Source organism: Chanodichthys erythropterus, chromosome 24, assembly GCF_024489055.1.
Source record: "Chanodichthys erythropterus isolate Z2021 chromosome 24, ASM2448905v1, whole genome shotgun sequence".
Lineage (NCBI taxonomy): Eukaryota > Metazoa > Chordata > Actinopteri > Cypriniformes > Xenocyprididae > Chanodichthys > Chanodichthys erythropterus.
In genome coordinates this window covers 27,385,041-27,406,740 of record NC_090244.1, presented here as the reverse complement: position 1 = coordinate 27,406,740, position 21,700 = coordinate 27,385,041, and the positions used below count along the sequence as shown (strand labels likewise).

The 21,700-nt window shown below is 37.4% G+C and overlaps 1 protein-coding gene across 1 annotated transcript; it reads right to left on the bottom strand.

The window, feature by feature from the left end:
* Positions 1 to 530: 530 nt before the first annotated feature.
* bmb (brambleberry) lies at positions 531 to 21,345 on the bottom strand. Its single transcript, XM_067380467.1, has 12 exons — positions 21,106 to 21,345; positions 18,589 to 18,717; positions 18,212 to 18,397; positions 14,234 to 14,456; positions 13,994 to 14,110; positions 9,123 to 9,302; positions 8,831 to 9,037; positions 6,492 to 6,654; positions 6,274 to 6,317; positions 2,385 to 2,506; positions 2,125 to 2,225; positions 531 to 718 (listed from the first exon to the last, which is right to left on the bottom strand). The coding sequence occupies exons 1-12, from the start codon at positions 21,343 to 21,345 to the stop codon at positions 589 to 591; spliced, it is 1,842 nt and encodes a 613-aa protein (XP_067236568.1). The 3' UTR covers positions 531 to 588.
* Positions 21,346 to 21,700: the final 355 nt, after the last annotated feature.

Here is a 21,700-nt window from a genome sequence, read left to right as displayed (position 1 = left end):
TTTTAACTTTTTACCATATGTCTTAAAAGTAAAAATAATAACTTCTTTATTTTGGCTTCAAGTATTGCGATAGTATTGTATCGTGAGTTCTGTATCTTGAAATGTATCAAATCGTTTTTACAAAATCCGATCACAATGTTCACAGAAGTCACGTTTGAGACGCATGCTAATACCAGGTGATTTCAGGCCTTACATACTCTCCTAGGGGTCTTTAATAGCCGTCCGTTAGCATTCTAGTTGATCAACTTGACATGCAAATGCACTCTGAAGACACTCCAACATTTCTCCCAAAAAGGCTTTAATAAAGGCTTGTAGGACATAAAACACTTGCAAATAGTACGTTGAAATCTAGCAGTACTTGCAAATTTTAGTAAGAAGCGTGCATTGTATTTTTTTAATATAATTTATTATAAATAATGCAGAATACATCTAAAAGTTCCACTACAACATACATGTAATACAATCTACCATGACCAAAAACAAAAACTAGAACGAAAAAATAGTTAAGAAAGTAAAGAGAAAAGTGCAGTGTAGATTCTCCAAATCCTTCTGAAGAAAGAAGTCAATTATAAAGTTGTGGAATCCATTTCAGAGTTGACTGTAGGAGCTGTGGCCACCTTCATGTAACCTACAGTAGTCCTGACCCACCACAGCCCTCTTTTTACACGGCCGACCCAACCGAGTGACACCGCAGCACAGTGAGCGACCTGAAAAAGAACTTCAAAATAAAATTAAATAAAATTAATGCCCATCCATAGCAAGACCAAAGATTTATCCAAAATATTGGATTCCTATAAATCCATTCACATTTGCCCACTCTTTACTCATTTGCAGACATGGTCAATTTTAAGTTTATGTTGACTTTAAAGGGGACCTATTATGCAAAATTCACTTTTGCATGGTGTTTGGCTATAAATGTGTGTTGGCAGTGTGTACACAACCACCCTATAGTGATAAAAATCCACCCACTCATTTTTTTTAATCCCCATAAATCATAAGCAGTGTCTCAGAACAAGCAGTTTCCAGATCCCTGGCAGTGTGATGTCACAAAAGCCACGAATGCTGACAGACACTGATGTTTGAACATAAGACCGCTCTGAGCACGTTCACAGCGAGTTTACACAGTCCGCCATTGCTGCACTGACGAGAACATCTCCCAAGCGTTTTAGGCGTTCTGTAGCTGGATGGATTAAATCCACAGAGCTCTCTTCATTTACTCCCTAAATCTGAGCTGCTGAAAACGAGGTGGATTAACTTGGTTTTCCAGGAAAATGCTCCCTCAGTTCTGTCGAAATTCGTTTATGTCTTCGTGAATCATTTCACACCGCACTGCTTAGCAAACGAATGTCAACACAAAGAGACGACACAAAACAGACTGTGCTAAAATGTGCTAGTCAAATATAAACTGTTCGTGATCCAGCTTACAGTCTCCAGAGTGATAATGAATACGGCAGTAATGAAGGTGAGCACACTTTATTACAGTTCATCTGAGCTTATTTATGGGTATAAAGTTTATTATGCACCACCCGAAAGGCACAAGGTCTATATATATTTGTTTACTGTTAGTTGTAATGCATATTGGTGAGTTTATGGATAATATTTTAATGCATACTTGCTGTGTTTTATTAAGCTCTTACAATGATTTTCTAGAGTAAAAACAGACACTTGATCTTTTGTTTGAAGTATTGTACGTCATAGAACTCATCTGTATAGTTTTGGCCATCATTCGGAAGGTATAACAGGCCTGTACTAATATAGTGGATTAAAAACAAGACGACAATATAAGTTATAACTGTAACTGAACTAAACTATACCTGTTCTATCTTCTATCATGCAGCATATATTAGCAGTTTCTGACTGAATCCTGTCACCGGAGAATGAGCTTTTGAAGCTCCGCCCTCTTAGGCCAATTGCAGCAGCTCATTTGCATTTAAAGGGTCCACGCTGAAACGGCTCGTTTTTGCTCAACCAGTAAAAGTGGTAATTTTAACATGCTATAAAAATGATCTGTGAGGTATTTCGAGCCAAAACTTTACATACACACTCTGGGGACATCAGAGACTTATTTTACATCTTGTAAAATTATGCATAATAGGTCCCCTTTAAGCCTTCAATGAAGATTACCTGTTGCTGGAAAATGAATGGTTGGTGCTTGAGCTTCGTGAGTGATTCATGATCTCCAACACTCCTCCTAGGTTCCTCTGAGGAACATTCTCCAGCACTGCCTGCTAACCAGATAATGACTTCAGGAATAGTTTTGCAGTTTGCAAACCATCAAGTTATATCAAAAACACAAACACTGCAATAGGAAGTGATCGATTTATTCATTCACCCATTCCTGTTCACTTTTAAAATAAACATGGCCTCAATATACAACTACTCACCCCTGCGATGCTGTGGCGATTCTTCAGTCTGGGGGTTGAATGGTTGGGTGTTCCTGTTAGATGACTGAAGTTTGGAGGTCCATGAGACTGAGCTGGAGACATGGCCAGGATGCATGGATCACCTACAACATGGAGATCGACGGTTAACACTTTCTGAAGAAACATGCAAGTATGGTCCCATTGTGTGTGGATGTCTGCCAGTTACAAATGTGTACTGAGGGGTTTCAGAGCATTGCTATGTGGAGTTTCGTTGGTTGCTTAGATCAACGGCAATGGCAAAAGTTGTGTGAGTGACAATCAGGAATCGTGATTTTTGGAGGTGGGAGATCAAATCTAATATGTGGCTGTGTTCTGGGCTAAATGTGCATAATATGATTGTATTTTTAAAAGCTAAGAACTTGTGAAGAGTTTCTGCACCAGGAATTCCTCCGTCACACACAAACGAAGATCTGCTTCAAGGAGATGGCATTTCCAAAGCCTGTACTGAACTGTAATAAACTTCATTACTATGACGAGAAGAACCAGATATGCTTGAGGATTCTGTACATTTTAGGGTTTCATATTGTGACATCACATCCTGTTTGTTTCGTTTACATGTGTTTGTGTGGTTCAAATGAAATATGAACAACATGGAGCAAAGTTAATTTGGAAGTGAACCGATTTAAGACATGCAATAAATTGACTAGCGCAAACATTAGTATGATTCATTTAAATACTCTCCTCCCATAAATGTTGCGTTTAGGGAAACTCCTACAAAAAGCAGGCATGAGTAAATTTTGCCCTTGAAGTATTAAAAAAAAAAAAAAAAAAAAAAAAAAAAAAAAAAAAAACACATGAAAACTCCAAAGATGCTTTAATATACAATATATTATGTTTTATTAGACAAGGGAACAACTGTTTGCATGTATTTATAGACCGAAAACTTTTAGTCTTATCGCTTGAATCTCATTTTCTTGATTTACTGTGAGTACCATGTTTTACCATGCCCAATATCTTACTGCAGTGTGCAACAAGTAACATAGTAGCCGCTGAGCGAATGCTGAGAGTAGCATTATAACAACTTTCAACACTCAAATGTATCTAATATGATAAAACAGCACTGTGTTACCCCAAATACTCACGACCGGAAGAAGTGGAAGCAGTGACTGTGGCATAATAAAAGCTCCGCTGCACCCGAAATGAGTGTAGCGCTCGTCTCTCATTAGCCATCGCTCCAGCAGCTTTCAGCAACACCCCGCTTCATACTACAGTAATGTCGATAAATCTTTAATACATTAGCTACACCTTTGTTTTGAATAACCGACCACTAGCGGTGAAAATTACATACTGTTTCTTCAGTTTGATCAAATTTATGCCAAAATGGTATGACAAAAGTCTCAATTTTAAGAGCTTTTAAAATTGGCAGAAATGAAGAAAAAAAACAGTCATCATGAGTTGCAGAGTTTAGCTCCAACATGCCTCAACACACCTGCCCAGAAGTTTTTAGTATGCTTAATAGACCCCTTAATCGCCTACGTCACCGCTCTAGCTGGAGGCAAAACATGAATAAGAACTTATAGCAGGTTTTGACTTTAAAATGTCATCTTGTTGTTTTTGGCTGCCAGAATAGAAGGAACAGGACTTTTGGTTCAAAACTAGAGTTTTACCAGATCCCGGCAGACATTCCTTCACAGAAATCAAAAAGATAATTGTGGTTGAATGCAATACGGCATACAGACTGGACGGAGACTGCTCGTGTTTGCAGTGCACACTTCATATCAGGTAAAATAATAGATGCATATGTAATGGTGTGTTGGTTTTATCTAGTAAAAATCAGCAAATTTCTGTTTTATAGGTGAAGCATCGGCAGCATTGGTTTTCAGCGTGACTGTCGCGAAAAACACACAACACATCCAAAACGGGTAAGAGCTTTGTGATTGACTGTACAAATAGCTTTGACAAAACCTGAGGTATACATTTAATAAAAATAAAAAAAATAAATAAATAAAAATCAGAAAGCAACAGAAAAAAAAGCAAATGGATCACTGCAATTCACAGAAACAGCTGGACTCCAGGCAGAGAAACATGGATTTTCAGTTATCATTTTGTGTCAAAATGTTGGATTTTGAGGTAAAAATCATACCGTATATATTGTATTGTTATATATTATGTTGACAACTCATCAGTTAAATATTTTCAATCTTATATTCTGCATAATTGTGTGTTTTTAAATAAACAACACTGACAAAAACTATAAAATAGGGCTGGGCGATGTATCGAATGCTTTTGTCACGCGCATTTCTTCAGTAAAGCCGGTTCCCTGATTGCCGCTAAATCGCCATCACCTGCTTTCAAATGAAGCGGCATTTAATAGACAGAGCCGCAGTTCACTGATAAGACACGCAATATCGCGTTCAATTTAGATATGTATCGCCGTCGATATTGAACGCGATATTGCGTGTCTTATCAGTGAACTACGGCTCTGTCTATTAAATGCCGCTTCATTTGAAAGCAGGTGATGGCGATTTAGCGGCAATCAGGGAACCGGCTTTACTGACGAAATGCGCGTGACAAAAGCATTCGATACATCGCCCAGCCCTACTATAAAACTATATGTTTCAGGGCAGGACAATATGACGATATAACATTGATATAAGTGATTACGTGGATTTAGACCTACCTATATTGTAGTTATATAAAATATACACATGCAGATTTCGAAATCAGGCACATATAACGGTCAGGAAACACGACTCCTGGCTGCATGTCAATATCCATGGATTAGGTTTATTTGACAAGTTGTAAGGAACACATTCAATTCCAACCTTTAGTGTAATTCGTTAGTTTTACTCGCGTTTTCGCAGTTTCCTCTACTAAATCCAGTCACGCATCAGGTTCTGTTGCCACTCAGTCCAGCTGAGGGAGCGCGTTTTCGGCGGGAAAGTGACATCGACGAATACCCTCTATTTTATCTCTCTAATCTTTTTGAATGTGCAGCTGGAAGTAGAGAAGCAGATATGTTTCAAAATAAGAGTTATTTCAGGCTTGTTTATAATTAAAAATAAGTGAATTAAAACCTTTTCTGAATATTACTGTATTTTTATATTTACACAAAGTGTAACTGGTATTTCTCTCAATGTAAACACTTGTGGCTTTTCCCCGGGCTGCCCGTCACAGGAAGGAAAGACTAAGAACATTACTAGTAAAATCTATATATTGAATGTTAAATAATTTTAGCACAATAATTCTCTACACATATTTCAAAGAAAAAAAAAAAAAGTCTTATTGAAATGTCTTTGTATTTTAAGTTACAATGGAACTGAAGAAGTGACTTTTTTATTTTTTGTTCTGTGACATACATCCGAATGTAATGCATTATCAATGAAGGAAAAAAAAAAAAAAGTAGGTCAGGGACTTGGTTGCATTACTTGTTGATTGGCTGTTGAGATGTGGTCGTGGCATTCAAGAAGATGAACATATGCTTCTAGGGGTGGGGTTTAAACAAGCTAGACGATTGAAAAAAGTCCCGCATATCACCAGACAGAAGTCTTGTCTCGAACGGAAGGTTTAAATATTAAACCATAAGACAATATGCTCAGATGAATTGCACACCCTAAGATCTATATGCATTTAGAATAATTTTCTTGCAGTTGTCTTGTTTTGCAGTTGAATGTGCGCCCCAGCTTGATTAATTAAGCAACAATCTGAGATGCATGATTTATTTTGAGATTGTATGGGTTTGTTCTATATTGACATTAAGACCTTTTAACTTTATTTGTGCACGTCTTAAAAGTATAAAGTCTTCAATTTGATTGTAAAAACCCTGTCTAACCCCAATTATGATTAAACACCATTAATTATCAGGCAGTGGCTGTGAAAATATGGAATAAGAAAGACAAGAGGAAAATACCCATCATGAAGCTCTCCACCTCCAAATCGCAGTCTGGGTCATTTCTACAATGAGAACAAACACACGCACACAAAAACAATTAACTGTAATATAAAATAGTAATAAATAAAACAGACTTACAACAGCATGTTAAGGGTAAATTGGTTTTGAAAGGAAAGAGACGGCTGTTGCTATAGTTGACATGGTTTGATCACTCCCTTCTGCGATCCAAGACTTACGGGACAGGAGTGGACAAGGACGCTGGGCAGCGCTCCGTCGACTGGCTCTCTTTCTCTGGGGTCTTCTCTTCACTGGGGCCCATAAGGAGGGGAGGAGGAGGGCTGCAGGTCTGGCCCTTCATTTTAGACAACGCCCAAAACACCTGAAGCACAAACCAGCGACCTGGATCACAAGATGACATTCAAGAGGACAGTCATGAACTCATGAGAAGTGTTGTAAAAATCTTCATGCATTTAAAGTTGAAACATGGAACTTGTGGTCTTCTTCCTAGTTTAATGTGTAACTACAGGTCATTTGTAGATTAATTCACCTCAACATAACTGTAAATACTTTACATTGTTGCTCTGATAATTTGAGTATCCAGAGCAGCCCAAAACAGCAACATTAGCTCAACCAATGGCAGATGTTTGTTGTTCATATGACTTCCGAAGTAGCTAAAAAAATAATATTTGACAAATAATATAGGGATTACAAAACATTTTACCTTACCACTAACAGTTCTCCTAAATAGCAGTAAAAGTTCATAGCTAAGAGTTTCCTCTTAAAACCTATTCACAAAGCTGCTGAGACAAACTTTTACTAAGGAATAGACTGAAGTCTTAAGCCAAGAGTAAGGGCGGGGTTGACCTCGTTGCTATGGAGTAAACACAGTGATTGGCTGATGGGGGAGGAGTCAGCGATTTAATCATAGAAATATTGTAGAATGAGGTGTCATGTTTCCACAATAAAGTAAAGGTTTTAAAATACAAATGTTGCCCTATTCAAATAAAGATTTTTTTAATAAAAATGTTGCCATAGTCAAAATAAAATGTTGCCATATTGTTGCCATAAAGGTTTTAAAATGTAGGCAAAGTTTCACTAATTAAACTAGTATATATGGTTAATTGTCCACCTCTTGGGTGTCTATCTCAAGAAAATGCAGAATTCAAGTGACAAATTATGTTTTATAAACAAAGTTTGGGAGAAACGCATTCAAACGGTCTTTCTAATCAGCTCAAGAGGAGGAATATATACACAGATGAGAGCCGACTCGCCTTTTTAAAATGAAGTTTATAAGAAGCCCAATTACACAAGAAAACGCCAAACTCGTCAACCCTGCATGTGATTCCATTATTATTAATGTGAAAAACCAGGCATGTCAAAGCTAACTGTTAACATGGCATTTTTGCATTTGCACATTTCACTATGGTGGCGCAGTTGTCAAAATTAACATCTGGCGAGTGTTTTATCTATATGCAATGTGTATCTATGTGTGTTAGTATCTATATGCAGTCGGCTCAGTGCGGCTGGTATAGGGTTGTGGCTGTAAGGGATACAGCTACGGCCGGAAGAGACGCAAAATATTGCCATAAAATTATAAATTCAAATTTGCTACTTAGGTTGTTTTATTAACCTCTACAACTACCCCAAACCTAAACCTTCCCTTACAATAATGCGAATACAGTATTTAATTGTTGTTCAGCGTGACAACGACAGCAAACGTAACATCTTTAAGATTTAAAATTGTTAGAATTTATAATATTTTGTGCACTTTGGGGTGGTGAATAATATGGACTCGTATCATATGGTTATCTTGTGTCCTTGGAATCTCCAAGTGTCTGTTTTGGAAAGACACAAATTTACCTCAAAGAAAGAAAAAATATTTTAGATATAACTTATGGGTAGGGTTAGGTTTGGTTAGGTTAAATACAGCAAAATATTTTGAGCCAGAAATGCGTCAAACTTGGCAAAATCAGAATGTGCTAAACACTGTTTTTAGCCTATACATTTACTCCACAAATATGGAAAAAAAGCAATAGGTGGACCAACGCCGAAGTCCAGGCACTTAACCTTTACGCTAAAGAGTAACTCAAACGTGACTTTGAAAACATGATTATGTATTTCTGCTCAGCTAGCGACATTGGGCATCATCTACATGATAAAACTTTTCATATAACTTTAAGTTTTCTCTAAAACCGTAATAAATCTTACATTACAGTGTGTAATTTTACAGTTAAATGTACTATTTTTGCAAGTAAAATTTAACAAAACATCAAATTTATAGACAAAAACCGTACATTGACATTCCCAGAATTCCCTGTGGTTTTTAATTTAATTGTTTCTTTTTTGTTTGTTATCAGTTGTGTACATTAGGGTTATGTTACATCTTATGTTGTTTAATTAATGTTTAGTGTCATGTGTGTTACCATTATGGTGTTTTGTACATATGACACTTGTACATCTATGTATTAGTATTTACCTCAGCAAAGTAAATGTCCTGAAAAGTATAAAAGGACTAATTTCATAAGCTGTCAGAAGCGGTGCAGAAACGACACCGTTCTCAGTACAGATACAGTACCTAATGATAGTGTGAACAACAGCAGAGTGAGCGAGACCAAGTCCAGCGCAGACTGCTGGTTGATCTCTGCAATGGCGTTGATCGGTACGGTGAGGAGCAGAGAGACGCGGGAGAACGTCGCACACTGCAGGAACGACAGCAGCACCGCACACAACAGGAAGTACCCAGCGTGCATCACACACGCCCACAGAGCACGCAGGCTCAGGCCTACAAAGACAATTAAACATTATCCAAAACCTATTCAATTATTATTATTGTTCAGGTTGTGAACAGATGAATGAACAACAAGTACCTGCCCAGCCAAGATAGCCTTGGATCATATGCAGTCTGTCCTCCAGTCGATTCTGCATATTGTCCAAATACGTCAGCATGTATCCCAGAGTTCCGTTCATACGCTCCAGCTTACTGGTGAGCTCAGAGTAGAAGTGAGCCGTAGCGTTCTGCTGCTGGAGGAAGCCGTTCAGATTGAGCTCTGGATCATGGGATCAACACAAACAGGATCATTTTAGCTTAGTTGCCAAGACAGAGCTTGTTCCTGATTTTTGCCAGTACAGTGCTATAGGTGGTTGCTGGGTTGTCCTGAGAGATCTCTAGAGAACTACTAAGATGGTTTAAAAGACACTTTGTCATGTTACTGTCTGCATCACGGTCTAAAGTACCATAAAGATCAAGTCCGGCAATGTAGGACTGTGTGCGGCTTTCCAGTTCCCGCTAGATTTCATTTTCCACATGTAAGCTTAAAGGGTCATGAAACCCCAGAACTCATTTTTTGGGGATGTAAATATATGTATAGGCTGCACATCATTAAAAACACTAAAAGATACTACATTTTATTTAAAAGTTGAAAGTAGTTATTTTTGCATTTTTCAGAGCGATTTCCATCTCTTTGAATAGCAAAGTCGGAGCAACGTCACAAAATCTGACGTCATCGTGTACCACTGGTCCGGAGTGCTGACTGGCTCCAATATGGGCTGGTCGAACATGGTGAACTCAACAGTTTCTGTGTTTATTCATGACGAAAAGCTCTTTCAATCCAATCACTGCGCTGTAGTATGCATAAGATTATAATTATACATGAGGAAGTATCACTTCTCTCGCCTCGGTCTCTTGTCATTCAGAGACATATCGTTGGTGTTCGTTTCCTCAGTGCTACAACAAAACGCATTATCCTGCGATGCGACCAGAGCAGAGGTTTGTGTGCATGTGGATTGTTTTGCTGTAATCTACCAGCACAAATGGAAAATATGTTTGCATGAGATCCCATTACAGCGGACAATTCAAATTAGGGCTGGGTGAAAAAAAAAATAAAATAAAATAAATCGATTTCTCGATTTTAATCGATTCTCATTTTTACGAACCAAAATCGATTCTTAATTCCCAATAATCGACTAGTCTAGTCTGTTTTCAGTTGATGAATGAACAGAATATGTAGCGCCTCCCATCCAATAAATCACAATAATCTTTGTGCTTTGTTACTTTTGATATGAAGCAAAGTCTCAGATTTCAAATGACGTCCATCTTATGAGATTCAAAAAATAAATACCGTTTTGGCGCTGTTTAATGTGGCGTGACAGATCGCTGTAGTGCCTCAGTAAGAGAAGCATGTGAACATCCTCTCCTCCGCTTTAATACCAGTTACAGTGCCAAATTTTAACATCTGAAGGCATGTTAAAATAAACACATGAAAAATACAATTGTTATGATCTACACACGGAGCGCGCATACGAACGGTTTCAGCGCAGAGCTCCACGATGAGTTTAACAACACTAGCCACGTGGATCATAGCTCACACAGAATAAAGTATCCGTGTTTAAAGTTTTTATAGACATATCACACATTCTCCTGCACCAAACATTAACCAGCACGATGCATGCACACATATTTCATCAAGTCTTCTTCAAATTAATAATGTGCGCAAACTGGACACTGATACAGTGGTGTAGCCTGAACGTGACGACATGATTATTCCATTAGACAAAAGACTGATTAAGAAAAATGGACAAAAAATAAACTATGTCTTTATTCTTTCTGTGTTAAACTAAGTGTTATCATGAGACTGAAGTGCTTGTAAACGTAATCAAAGTAGCCTATTTAAATATTATTTTACATTTCTCCCTTTTGCTTGGGAGTTTGTCGTCATTTTCTCTGTGCCATATATTAATATTCATTATTCCGTATAATGAGTGTATTGTATGTCCGTGCTTCACTGGTTGTTCTCTCTCCTCTTCTCCCCCTCTACACTCCCACTTTTCCAGAGCTTTACACGCCCATTTTAACAGTTTTTGAGCTTTGAGGTGTGAATGACCAGGGTAATACAAGGGGGGTTTCATGACCCTTTAATAAAGCCTGAACCTTGTCGTCGGTCCACCAGTCATACCCAATTATTGATTCAAATAGCAAACACACCGCAATAGAAAAATGGTGGTTAAAACAAAATGCTGTGTGAACTCAACCAATCAGCATGTTAAGCGCCCAAGTCCCACCCCCGAAAGTTATTGAACTTTGAAAAAGTACTACCTCGCGAGCAAGGACTTTCTCCCCTATAGACCCTGGTTCCTGCGGTCGAAACACACACACCCCAAAGTCCCTATGTTCCTGGGAAAAGTTCCAGCAGTGGAAAAGCGGCTTTACATTGTAATAACATTTCACAATATTACCGTTTTTACTGCATTTCTGATTAAATAAATGCAGGCTTGGTGAGAAAAAGAGACGTAGTCCTGGTTTATACCCGTTATTAAAATGCATTTTGGTCGATCAGATCACAACGATTTACAACGAACAGAAATCTGTAAGAAATGTTACGACCCACAGATAAAATAACTGCTGAAAGTGAGCCGTTATGTCAGAGCACTCTTCCATTATGGAAAAAAAAAAAATCCCACCTTTAATAACCTTGTCAGTGAACTATGAGGGGCCAAAAAAAAAAAAAAAAAAAAAAAATCATAATCAAGGTAAAATGTCCATTTAACCAAGATTTTAATTTTAGGTCATATCTTCCAGCTCTAAAATATTAAAAATATTTTGTAAAATATTTTGAGCTTGTCCACTTTTGACCACTTCCAGAAGTAGTCAAAAACGCATTTGTCCGGATTGCTTTCATAGCGGAAACGCTCATGTGGTTGAATGTGTTCAAACAGCCACAAAAGACAGTCCTCTCTCCGCCTACTGGCCTAATGCGTAAACATTATGGGAAGAGCGCTAGTCAGATGGGATTTAAACATTGTCAGCTGAAGACCAAAATTTGGTTAGAAGATGAAAAATGTACCAAGCACAATGTTCTCACCACTCCTGAATTCTAACACACACTCGGCCAGTCTTGCGTCTATCAGAGCAGAAACAAAAGCTGCTGCTCTCCGTGTGTTTTTCCGTCATCTCTGAAAAACCCATACATTTACCTGCCCATACACCTCAAAGAAATCAGGACAGGTTGAAAGCGGACAAAAGAGAGATCAAAACACCAGGTGTAAACGGGAATGTCTTCCTTGTGATCCGATCGACCAAGACGCATCTTAAGGCGAGACACGGCAGGTGAAAACATTTTTTCATGCAGTGGTCAATTTTGAGATTTTGGGCCAGTTTGCTCCCTTAACATGTAAGCTTTCATGTCAAAATAAAAAATATGTCAACATTACACATTAAGGTGGTTATTTCATTATATTTTGTCAACTTGCGCCTTTAGATTTCTATCGGAAATCACCAAAAGTTAGCATTCTAACGCGAGCTCCCGTGCCGTCTCCATTCACAAAAACATGTCATGCCTGGTATCATTGTAAAGCTCTCAGTCTCATTAACAGCGCTGTCTAATCCAAATATGGGCATTTCCTTTGTGGAAATAACCAAGCGCGAAAGTTTGCCGGGGAATCTACAGCTGAAAACCACATCTGATTGATAATGTGCATTTCCGACTACGTGATTGGTTCTCAGGCGTCATGCTTCCTTGTTTATTCTGCGTCTGAGAGAAAATGTGACAGCACCGAAATCAAGTCAAAGTTTCACTGAAAATACGGCAACAGCTGTCACTTGCAAGAGCTAGTAAAAAAGAAAGTAAACAACAGATTAGACGATGAAACCCCATCAGCGAGTGTCTCATCGCGTAGCCTATTGTTTGGAAAGGGAAAGAGTGTGTTGGAGGGATTGGGAATGACAGCCACGCCACACAGGAATGGCTCATAATTCACGTCACACGATTGTATGTATTAGTCAGTGGTTTATGTTGTCCTAACTGTGCTGGATCAGGGCTGAAAATTATCATCAATCCACAGAATCAGTGTGTTGCTGGAGTGTCTGTGTGAGAGAGATAGGTACTGCAGAAGTTTGCAGTTTTTGTGACTGCTCTTATGTGTGTTTGTTAAGGTAGTTCTCTTCAGCTTAAGGCTATTGTTATTAATAATTTATTCATTTATCAATTTCCATGTGTTTTAAATATTACATAATACTGATATTAATAAACTGAATATATATTTTGTTTGTAGGTTGGGTTTCAATAGAAATAAATGAAATTATACAATATACAAACTTTAAAGGCCGTTTTCTCAAAATGAGTTTCTCACACTCAGAGTCAGACATCTCCACTTCAGTAACACCTACAAGCACCAACTTTTCCAGACTTATACTTGGCTATATTCTGAAGGCTTTTACAGAGGGATTTGTTGATATATCATTCCTATCCTGAGTTACAGGTCATTTTACTCAAAAAAAAAAAAAACATGGCGAAAATAGGTTTTTTAAGGCTATTGTCAGTGTTCTCTAATTTACTAAAGCACAAAATAAGATATCCAGAATCCCTTCTGTAAAAGCCCTTTCACCTAATATGTAAACAAATAGAACTAAAAATTTTAAACCTGGACCTTTCCAATGTTCAGATTTTGTTTTTGGAAATGTATGCAAATTAGCATATATTTAAGTATATAAGGCCTCATTTGCATATTAAAACTTAAATTTACACAAAACTTGTAATACATTTTTTTCTTATGTTTATGCCATAAACTGGAGAAGTTTCACAGTGATATCTTCTAATTTAAAAAAAAAAAAAAAAAATCCTTATTCACCTGTAGTGTCTCGCCTTAATATCAGGAGTAAATAGAGTGCTATAACTTTTTTTTTTTTTTTTTTTTTAAATGGTCCAAACTTTTGACAGGTAGTTTATCATTGGAGAGTAATCACCCATTTTATGGTAGATGTCTTGAGCACTTCCTCGGACCACAGCCAGGTCATCAAGAATCGCCTGATGTCCTTCCTGCACTTCTGCAGTCTGATCCTTCAGCTGCCCACTTACATTCTCTGTAAACGTGCAACACAGATGAAACGTTCTATAACAGTCAAACATAACTGTGAACCAAGTCACTATGAATACATTTTAAACACTGAAAGTCCTTGAAGAAAGTGCATCTATCAGTGACTGACCCATTCTCTGTGTGATGCCCTGGATTAATTGAGCCACCAGCTGCTGCCCGGTGCTGATGAGAGCCTTCTCCTGCGCCAACCTCTGTAGATTATCACTGATAGATGCATCTAGCTGCTCCTGCCCTTCCTTCAGTGCCCCCTGCTGGAGCTGTAGGGCACTGTGACCCTCCAGCAGCTTGTCCAGTGAGGCAGCGGTCAACTCCCTCAGCTCCTTCTGACCCTCCTGCACATCAACATGAATAAAGAACCAGAAAACATGAAGTCAACATGAAATTGCATTCAAAACACATTTTACCCATAATCTGATATTTAAGAATGAAGGAAAAAAAAAAATAAAAAAAATAAAAAAATATATATATATATATATATATACACTACTATATTATATCTCTCTCTCTCTCTCTCTCTCTCTCTCTCTCTCTCAGAGTTTCCGCTAGAAAAAAATGGTGCCGGTCAAAGTGACCGGCAGAGGTTTCGTTTTCCGGACATTTTGACGATATGCTGGTCAAATATCGCCTCTTAATTAGTCAAGTTGAGGAAAACTGAAAGCAGTTTATGTAACATTAACTTAAAAAAATGACATAATCAGGCCGTATATGCAACATGTTTATTAGCCTAAATTTCAAATAGACAGAAAAAAACTCAAATTATTCGACCCTCTTGTGAATCCGTTGCGTTGTCCTGCCTTTTCGCAGCGCGAACAGAACATTTTTTCGTTACCATCAACTACCTCACATCTTAGCCATGGGAACTTGTCACTCCATTCCGACCGATACGCCCTACACTTCGGCTTTTTCTCCGGTGGTGGCGGAGCTGTCTGGCTCTGGACATCTGAGGCTTCAGGCGTTCCTGATTCAGTATCCTCCTTCGCGTCTGGCCTCTGAAAAAAACTTTTTTCTAGTCTGCCTGGGCCTGGCCATATTTGAAACGTCTCTCAATAGTTCATGGTTTAGGTCTATATTATAGCCGTTAAGCGTACGCTTTATTTGAAATGCAACATGCGATGTTGTTTAAAAACTTTCAAACGGTCGATTCAGATTGTGTTAGGGGGGCGGGGCCGGGATTATTAGGCAGTTTTAATCTGACAATTTGACCGGAGAGATTTAATTTTGTCGAACATTTAATTTTCTTCCCGGCCAATGTCCGGTAATTACCGGACAACAGAAACCCTGATATATTATATTATATTATATTATATATATATATATATATATATATATATATATATATATATATATATATATATATATATATATATATTTTTTTTTTACACTGATATACAGCCATATCGCACGGCTACTCGTGTGATATTGCGTTTATACAACAGTTCGACGGCACAAGTGTGTAAATAAATAAGAACAACGGAGTGTCTTTAAAACCCTCTTTTGTGCAGCACTACTTCCTTCCGCCACGGATTCAAATCTCAATTTGACAGTTGGACCAAGCCTCCGTTACTAATTCTAAAACGTCACTTCAGAACTAGTAACGAAGGAACGTTGAGTCGCTTCACTGAAACACATTGAATTTTCTACAGTATTAGAGAGAGAGAGAGAGAGAGAGAGAGAGAGAGAGAGAGAGAGAGAGAGAGAGTGTAGCTATTACCTGTCTGGTATATTGCATTACATTCATTCATCAAGTCGATGTCCATAATATTACATCCTTTAAACAAGTCCGTTTGAATGTCCGCTGAGGTAAGCGATCTTTGTATTTGTCTTTTCAGCTTTGGGAATTTTCCATCCATAACACCACAGCGCTAAAACAACTTCCTTTTGCAAAAGTTCCTTTCAATTTAAAAGTCTCTTGTGACTCCCTGACTAATTCTCCTGTAAAGTGTTGCCGCCATCTAATGGCGTATTAATGTAATGTTCACTCAATCCATATTACTTAATGGATATATTTATATAAAATAATATTTATTGAACAACATAAGCACATTTGTACAGTTCAGTCAAACAAAGCGCTAGTTATTAAAAAAATAAATAAAGTAGGTCACCATTTACGCTGGTATGTGGGTTTTACAAATATTTAACGAATGAAAATGATTTTAAAGAGCTTGTGACAAAACCTACTAACTCCATTGGATCCTCAAACTGTCAATCAAGCCTCATTAATCCGCCTCACCTTGTGAGTTAAAAGGTTAATGCTCCCCCAAAGTGTAAATTCTGTCATCATTTACTTGTTACTCATGTAATTTCAAAGCCATTTGACCTTTGGCTCATCTTTGACACACAAAGACATTTTGAATGAAACCAGAGAGTTTGCTGTCCCTTCATTAAAAGTCTATTCTATTTCACCACACAAGTTCATATGGATTACTTTTACAATGTCTTTATAAATCAAGCAGAATACAACGCTGTGTCCAAAATGGCGTGCTATACAGTAGGTAATGCATTTGGTTTGAAACTTACTTTGTGACTGTATTTATAAAAAAAAAAAAAAAAAGTATGTGCTATATAGTATGAATGCATATACCATGAATGAAATTTGGACACACTACATCCACCATGTTGTCACTGTCATGTGACCTACGGCATCAGTTGCATTGCTTACAGCCATTCTTGTATTGGTAAATCAATCACATTTCGGCGCAGGCTTTGCAAACAGACTTTTACGATATGGACGTGACAGTAACACAACAACATGTAAGTAACTGTGTTCATTCTAATGCCTGATCTGATATTAATGATTCAGGTACAGTCAGATGTTCTTTGTGTGTCCGTAAATCAAACCAGTGACTAAACGCTCAACTTCACATTGTTTCTCTTACTAGAATGAAAATAATCTATTATTTAAAGGATTATATTATATATAGAAAGCAATTAAAGAACGCTCCCTTTACAATTGCTGGAGCTGTCAATCAAACAGCGCGAGTTTATCAGAAACTCCCATTTTATTCAATGAATCTCTTAAACGTTCAAGCGTCCAACTAGACGCGTCTGGGGCGTCAAATTCGTTTGGTGTGAACGCAGCATTAAATCTGTAATGCTATTATCAACACTTCACATGATTAGTTACCTTGAGAGCTGTAATAGTAAAAACATGCTAAAAGTGTTTAAGAGTAATATTTAGATACTGCAAATGGAAAGATGTCAGCCAATCACAGCAGTGGGCGTTGACACTGAAGTCACACTACAGCAGACACGCCCCTTAAAACAGAACGCTCAAACCAGAGGCTAAAATCAGGGTAGGAAAAATGCCTTTTATTTTTAAGTTATGACAACTTTGGATGTAAAAAGCATACTAACATTATAAGTGCACCCCAGGAAACAAAACAACAGTTCATGACCCCTTTAAACAAAATCTGGGACAGAAATCTCTCAGGTTTCATTAAAAATCTCACTTTGTGTTTCAAAAATGAATGAAGGTCCTATGGGTTTGGAAAGACATGAGGGTGAGTCATTTCTGGGTGAACTAATCCTTTCAGTTTGAGAATCTACACATATGCCAATTGTTAAAGCATCTTTTTGACATATGCTGATTAACACTATTGTACTAAATGTTACAGTAATAATAGTAAAATTGTTATTATTGCTGTAACATTTAGTACAATAGTGTTAATCAGAATTAACTATTGGCAACATTTCAGAAAATCTGTCTTACCAACAACAATAACAGTAACAAATGTCTAAATAATTAGTCAGTTAACATTTTCCCCAACTGAGCGACCTTTCTTCGGAAGAGCAAGACATGACACAGTGAAAGACAATTCACACTGAACCGACAGGCAGCGACAGCCACTTTGTCAGGTTGTCAGATCAGCGTGTAACGTCTGTGTCTGTTGGTCAACGCTCTTATCGACAGAACATCAGTTCAGTCGGCAAAAACGAGCGCCGACCAACAGCAACAGATTTTTGTCGGGTTGTGGAACGTCTGAGAAGTGATGTACTGTAATATGGTTGGTGTCTGTCAGTGCAGTGTGAATTGGCCTTAAGACCAGGAACAAAATAAAAAAATAAAATGAAGTTATTTATGACGCACCTTTAGATCTTTCATAGCATCCAGTTGACTAGTTGCGGTGGAAATCAGGGCGTTGACGGTCAGCTCCGCTCGCTTACGGAAGTGCTGCTGGCGTGTGGCATAACACACTGCACGCGCTCGGTTACTGACAATGTGATATGCATTCCACGTGTCTGAGTCCATGTCCGCTGTGCACTCTTTTATAGACTGCAGAGAGATTGAGATTGAGATATCCTTTATTCGTTTAATCAGACTCAATGAATTCTTGATGCCAAGAGCTACACAACTAAAACTGGCAGAATGACAAGCATTTCACTGAAAACAGTTCAGGTTCAGGAGCTAAAAAAAAAAATAATAATAATAATAATAATAATTGCAGTTTTGGCCATTGCCCATACCATTTCTTCAGTGCAAGGGTAAGTCCTGCGACCCTCCACCTCTGACTGGCAGTTGAACAAAGCCACACCCAATTTGGCCAACTGCTCTTCTGACAGGCCGCTGCAAGTAGCTTTGAGCTGAGCAACAACCTATTAAAAAAAGAAACATACGTATGCAAGAACTGAGAACTGTCCATCTTTTGAGTGAAAGCAAAAACACTGTTTTTGTGTATCTTTAAATGAAACTGAGCTGCTGCTCCTTCCCAGCAGAGGGCAGTGTCATTACACCTGGGCTGTATTTGTAATTGCATACTCCTGAATAGGTACTTAATTTGTCACTGTCATTTAATAAAAAAATAAATAAATAAAAAAAAGTACAATAAATAAAATTAAAAAAAAAATAATTAAATAAGCACATATAATTACTTAATTCATAATGAAAAATATAATAATGAAATTAAAAAAAATAAAAATAAATCAATAAATAAAAATAAAAAAAAATCAATCAATCAATATTATATCTTTATATATTATATATTATATATGTAAATCTCTCCAACAGTGTGTAATGTGAGCTTTAGCCACTGAGCAAAACCTCAAACTAATTCAAAAACAAATGTACACATCCAAATAAATACTATACCTACGCGATTAGACACGCTTCATGACGAACACTTTGTAAAGATCCATTTTGAGGATTTTATTAGCTGTGTGAACTTTATTTATGCTGTTTAAGACAAGCGCGAGCTCCGTGGGTGGGGAGCGTGAGCATTTAAAGGGGCCACAGCCTAAATCGGTGCATATTAAATGATGCCCCAAAATAGGCAGTTAAAAAATTAATTAAATAAAAATAAAAATCTATGGGGTATTTTGAGCTGAAACTTCACAGACACATTCAGGGGACACCTTAGACTTATATTACATCTTTTAAAAAGACGTTCTACGGCACCTTTAAGGCCCTTTTACACCAAAATTAAAGTGAATAAGACTTGGGCTGAAAGGGTTAATTCACCCAAAAATTAAATTTCTGTAATTAATTACTCGGCCCAGAACGACACGAGTGCGATGCTGACGCAGGAGTTGGCCAATAATCAGCCGCCGTTCGGACTTAAACATGGAAGCTCTGCAAAGTAAATAGCTTAGCAGAATGACAGAGGAGAGATGAATTTGTTGAATAAATTTGTTGAATTTGTTGAATTTGTTTTTGCGCAAAAAAAAAAAAGTATTATTGTCGCTTCATAACAAGGGTTGAACCACTGTAGTCACAATTACTATTTTAACAATGTCTTTAGTACTTTTCTGGACCTTGGCAGTGCTAATTTCGTTGCTTTCAATGGAAGATAAAAAAAACATCTCAGATTTCGTCAAAAATATCTTAATTTGTGTTCTGAAGATGAACAAAGGTCTTACTGGTGTGGAACAGCACGAGGGTTAGTAATGACAGAAATTTCATTTTTGGGTGAACTAACCCTGCTGAAGGAAATTCATATTTACACCTGTACAGTAGAGGGCGCAGCTCAAACCTTTCAGCAGTGCTGCAATTCTGGATTAAAGAAGAACAATCTAATCTTAAGTAATTTGTGCTTAGTATGGTTGAATTGGATCATTGAAGGTCAGCAGCAAAGACTTTGGTTAATAAATTGAGATTAAATACATAAAGTATATTTGTGATATTTAATATAGTTATTACAGGTTGCATAAATTCTTAGATTGCATTTCACTGTTTTTATTCATTTTGAGGAATACTGAATGTTTTCATGCAAGTGAGATGAGTAAATGCATGTTCACATTGATCTAGAACTATAATACCCATCATGTTCACACAGCGCACGCAACACTATTTCTCTCAACATGGAGAGCTGTCAGTCAATAAATGTGAAAAAGTAAACTTATCTGAAAAAGTAACTTTGATATTTTGTTGTAAATTGAATAACTAATGCGTTACTAGTTACTTGAAAAAGTAATCTGATTACATAACTCAAGTTAACACTGACCATAGCATTAGATTGTTATAGGTAACGGTGGCCTAAATCAGGGGTTTTATATTGTTACATCATTTTTTGTCATTTATTTAATCACTTCAAATTTGATCGCAGTTATAGTTCAAATTTAGTTACTTATTAGTTTTATTATTTATTTATAAAACTTTTTTTTTACAGTGTTTTTCTATAACGGACACCCTAGCACTGTGTTTCGGCCCCCTGTGGGTCCCCAGACCCCAGTTTGAGAACTGGCCTATTAAATACATGTGTATTAGCTTTTGTCTTATTTGCTTACTTCATATTGCAGTTTAATACCTTACAACTTTGAGCAACCTTTACTTGAATTCTATTTTTGATCTGTTGTTCTGGTGAATTTGGTGACATGCACAGCAATTTTTAATTTTTATGAAATCCTTCAAAGTGACGTCATCATATATACAGTATATATAATAAGTTCAATTACATCTTAGCTTCTGCTGTGGATACAAGAATTGCTAAAAGAATCATGTTATAATAGTGTAGTTGTGTACAGATGTAAATATGCCATTGCTCTTACTCGGAAATGGCAGCTGTCCAGAGGACTGAGCTCCATCTGCTTTGCTTCAGCCAAAAACTTCTCATCAACAACACTCATTTCAAAGGCAGGGGTCTCTCCCTGGAGCAGAATAGATGCAACCGGCTCTGATGGAGGAGCAGGAGCTGGAGCAGGTTCTGGCTTCTTCAGCCAGTCAAAGAAAGCATCCACCTCACCATACTGCATACTTAACAGCCACAGCATTACAAACCAGGGAGCCATCCTTAGAAATGACCCTGAGCAAATGAAAACAGAAAATGAGGAAAACTTCACATATTTCCCCAGTTGATCCTGAAAAAGCTTACTACAAACAAGAATGCATATAATAGACGTGTGGCATACTGCGCATTCGAAACCACCCTGTACTCGATATTATTATGGTGTCTTTACTCACTCTACAAATCAGAACATGGTCTATAAGAAAACCCTCCACTTCACATTAACTTCAAGTGTGCACTATTGACCGTACACTAGTGTGATATTAGTTCAAGTGTGCACCATTGACAGTACACTAGTGTAGTATTTAGGTTAACTGTGCACTATTGACCGTACACTAGTGTGATATTAGTTCAAGTGT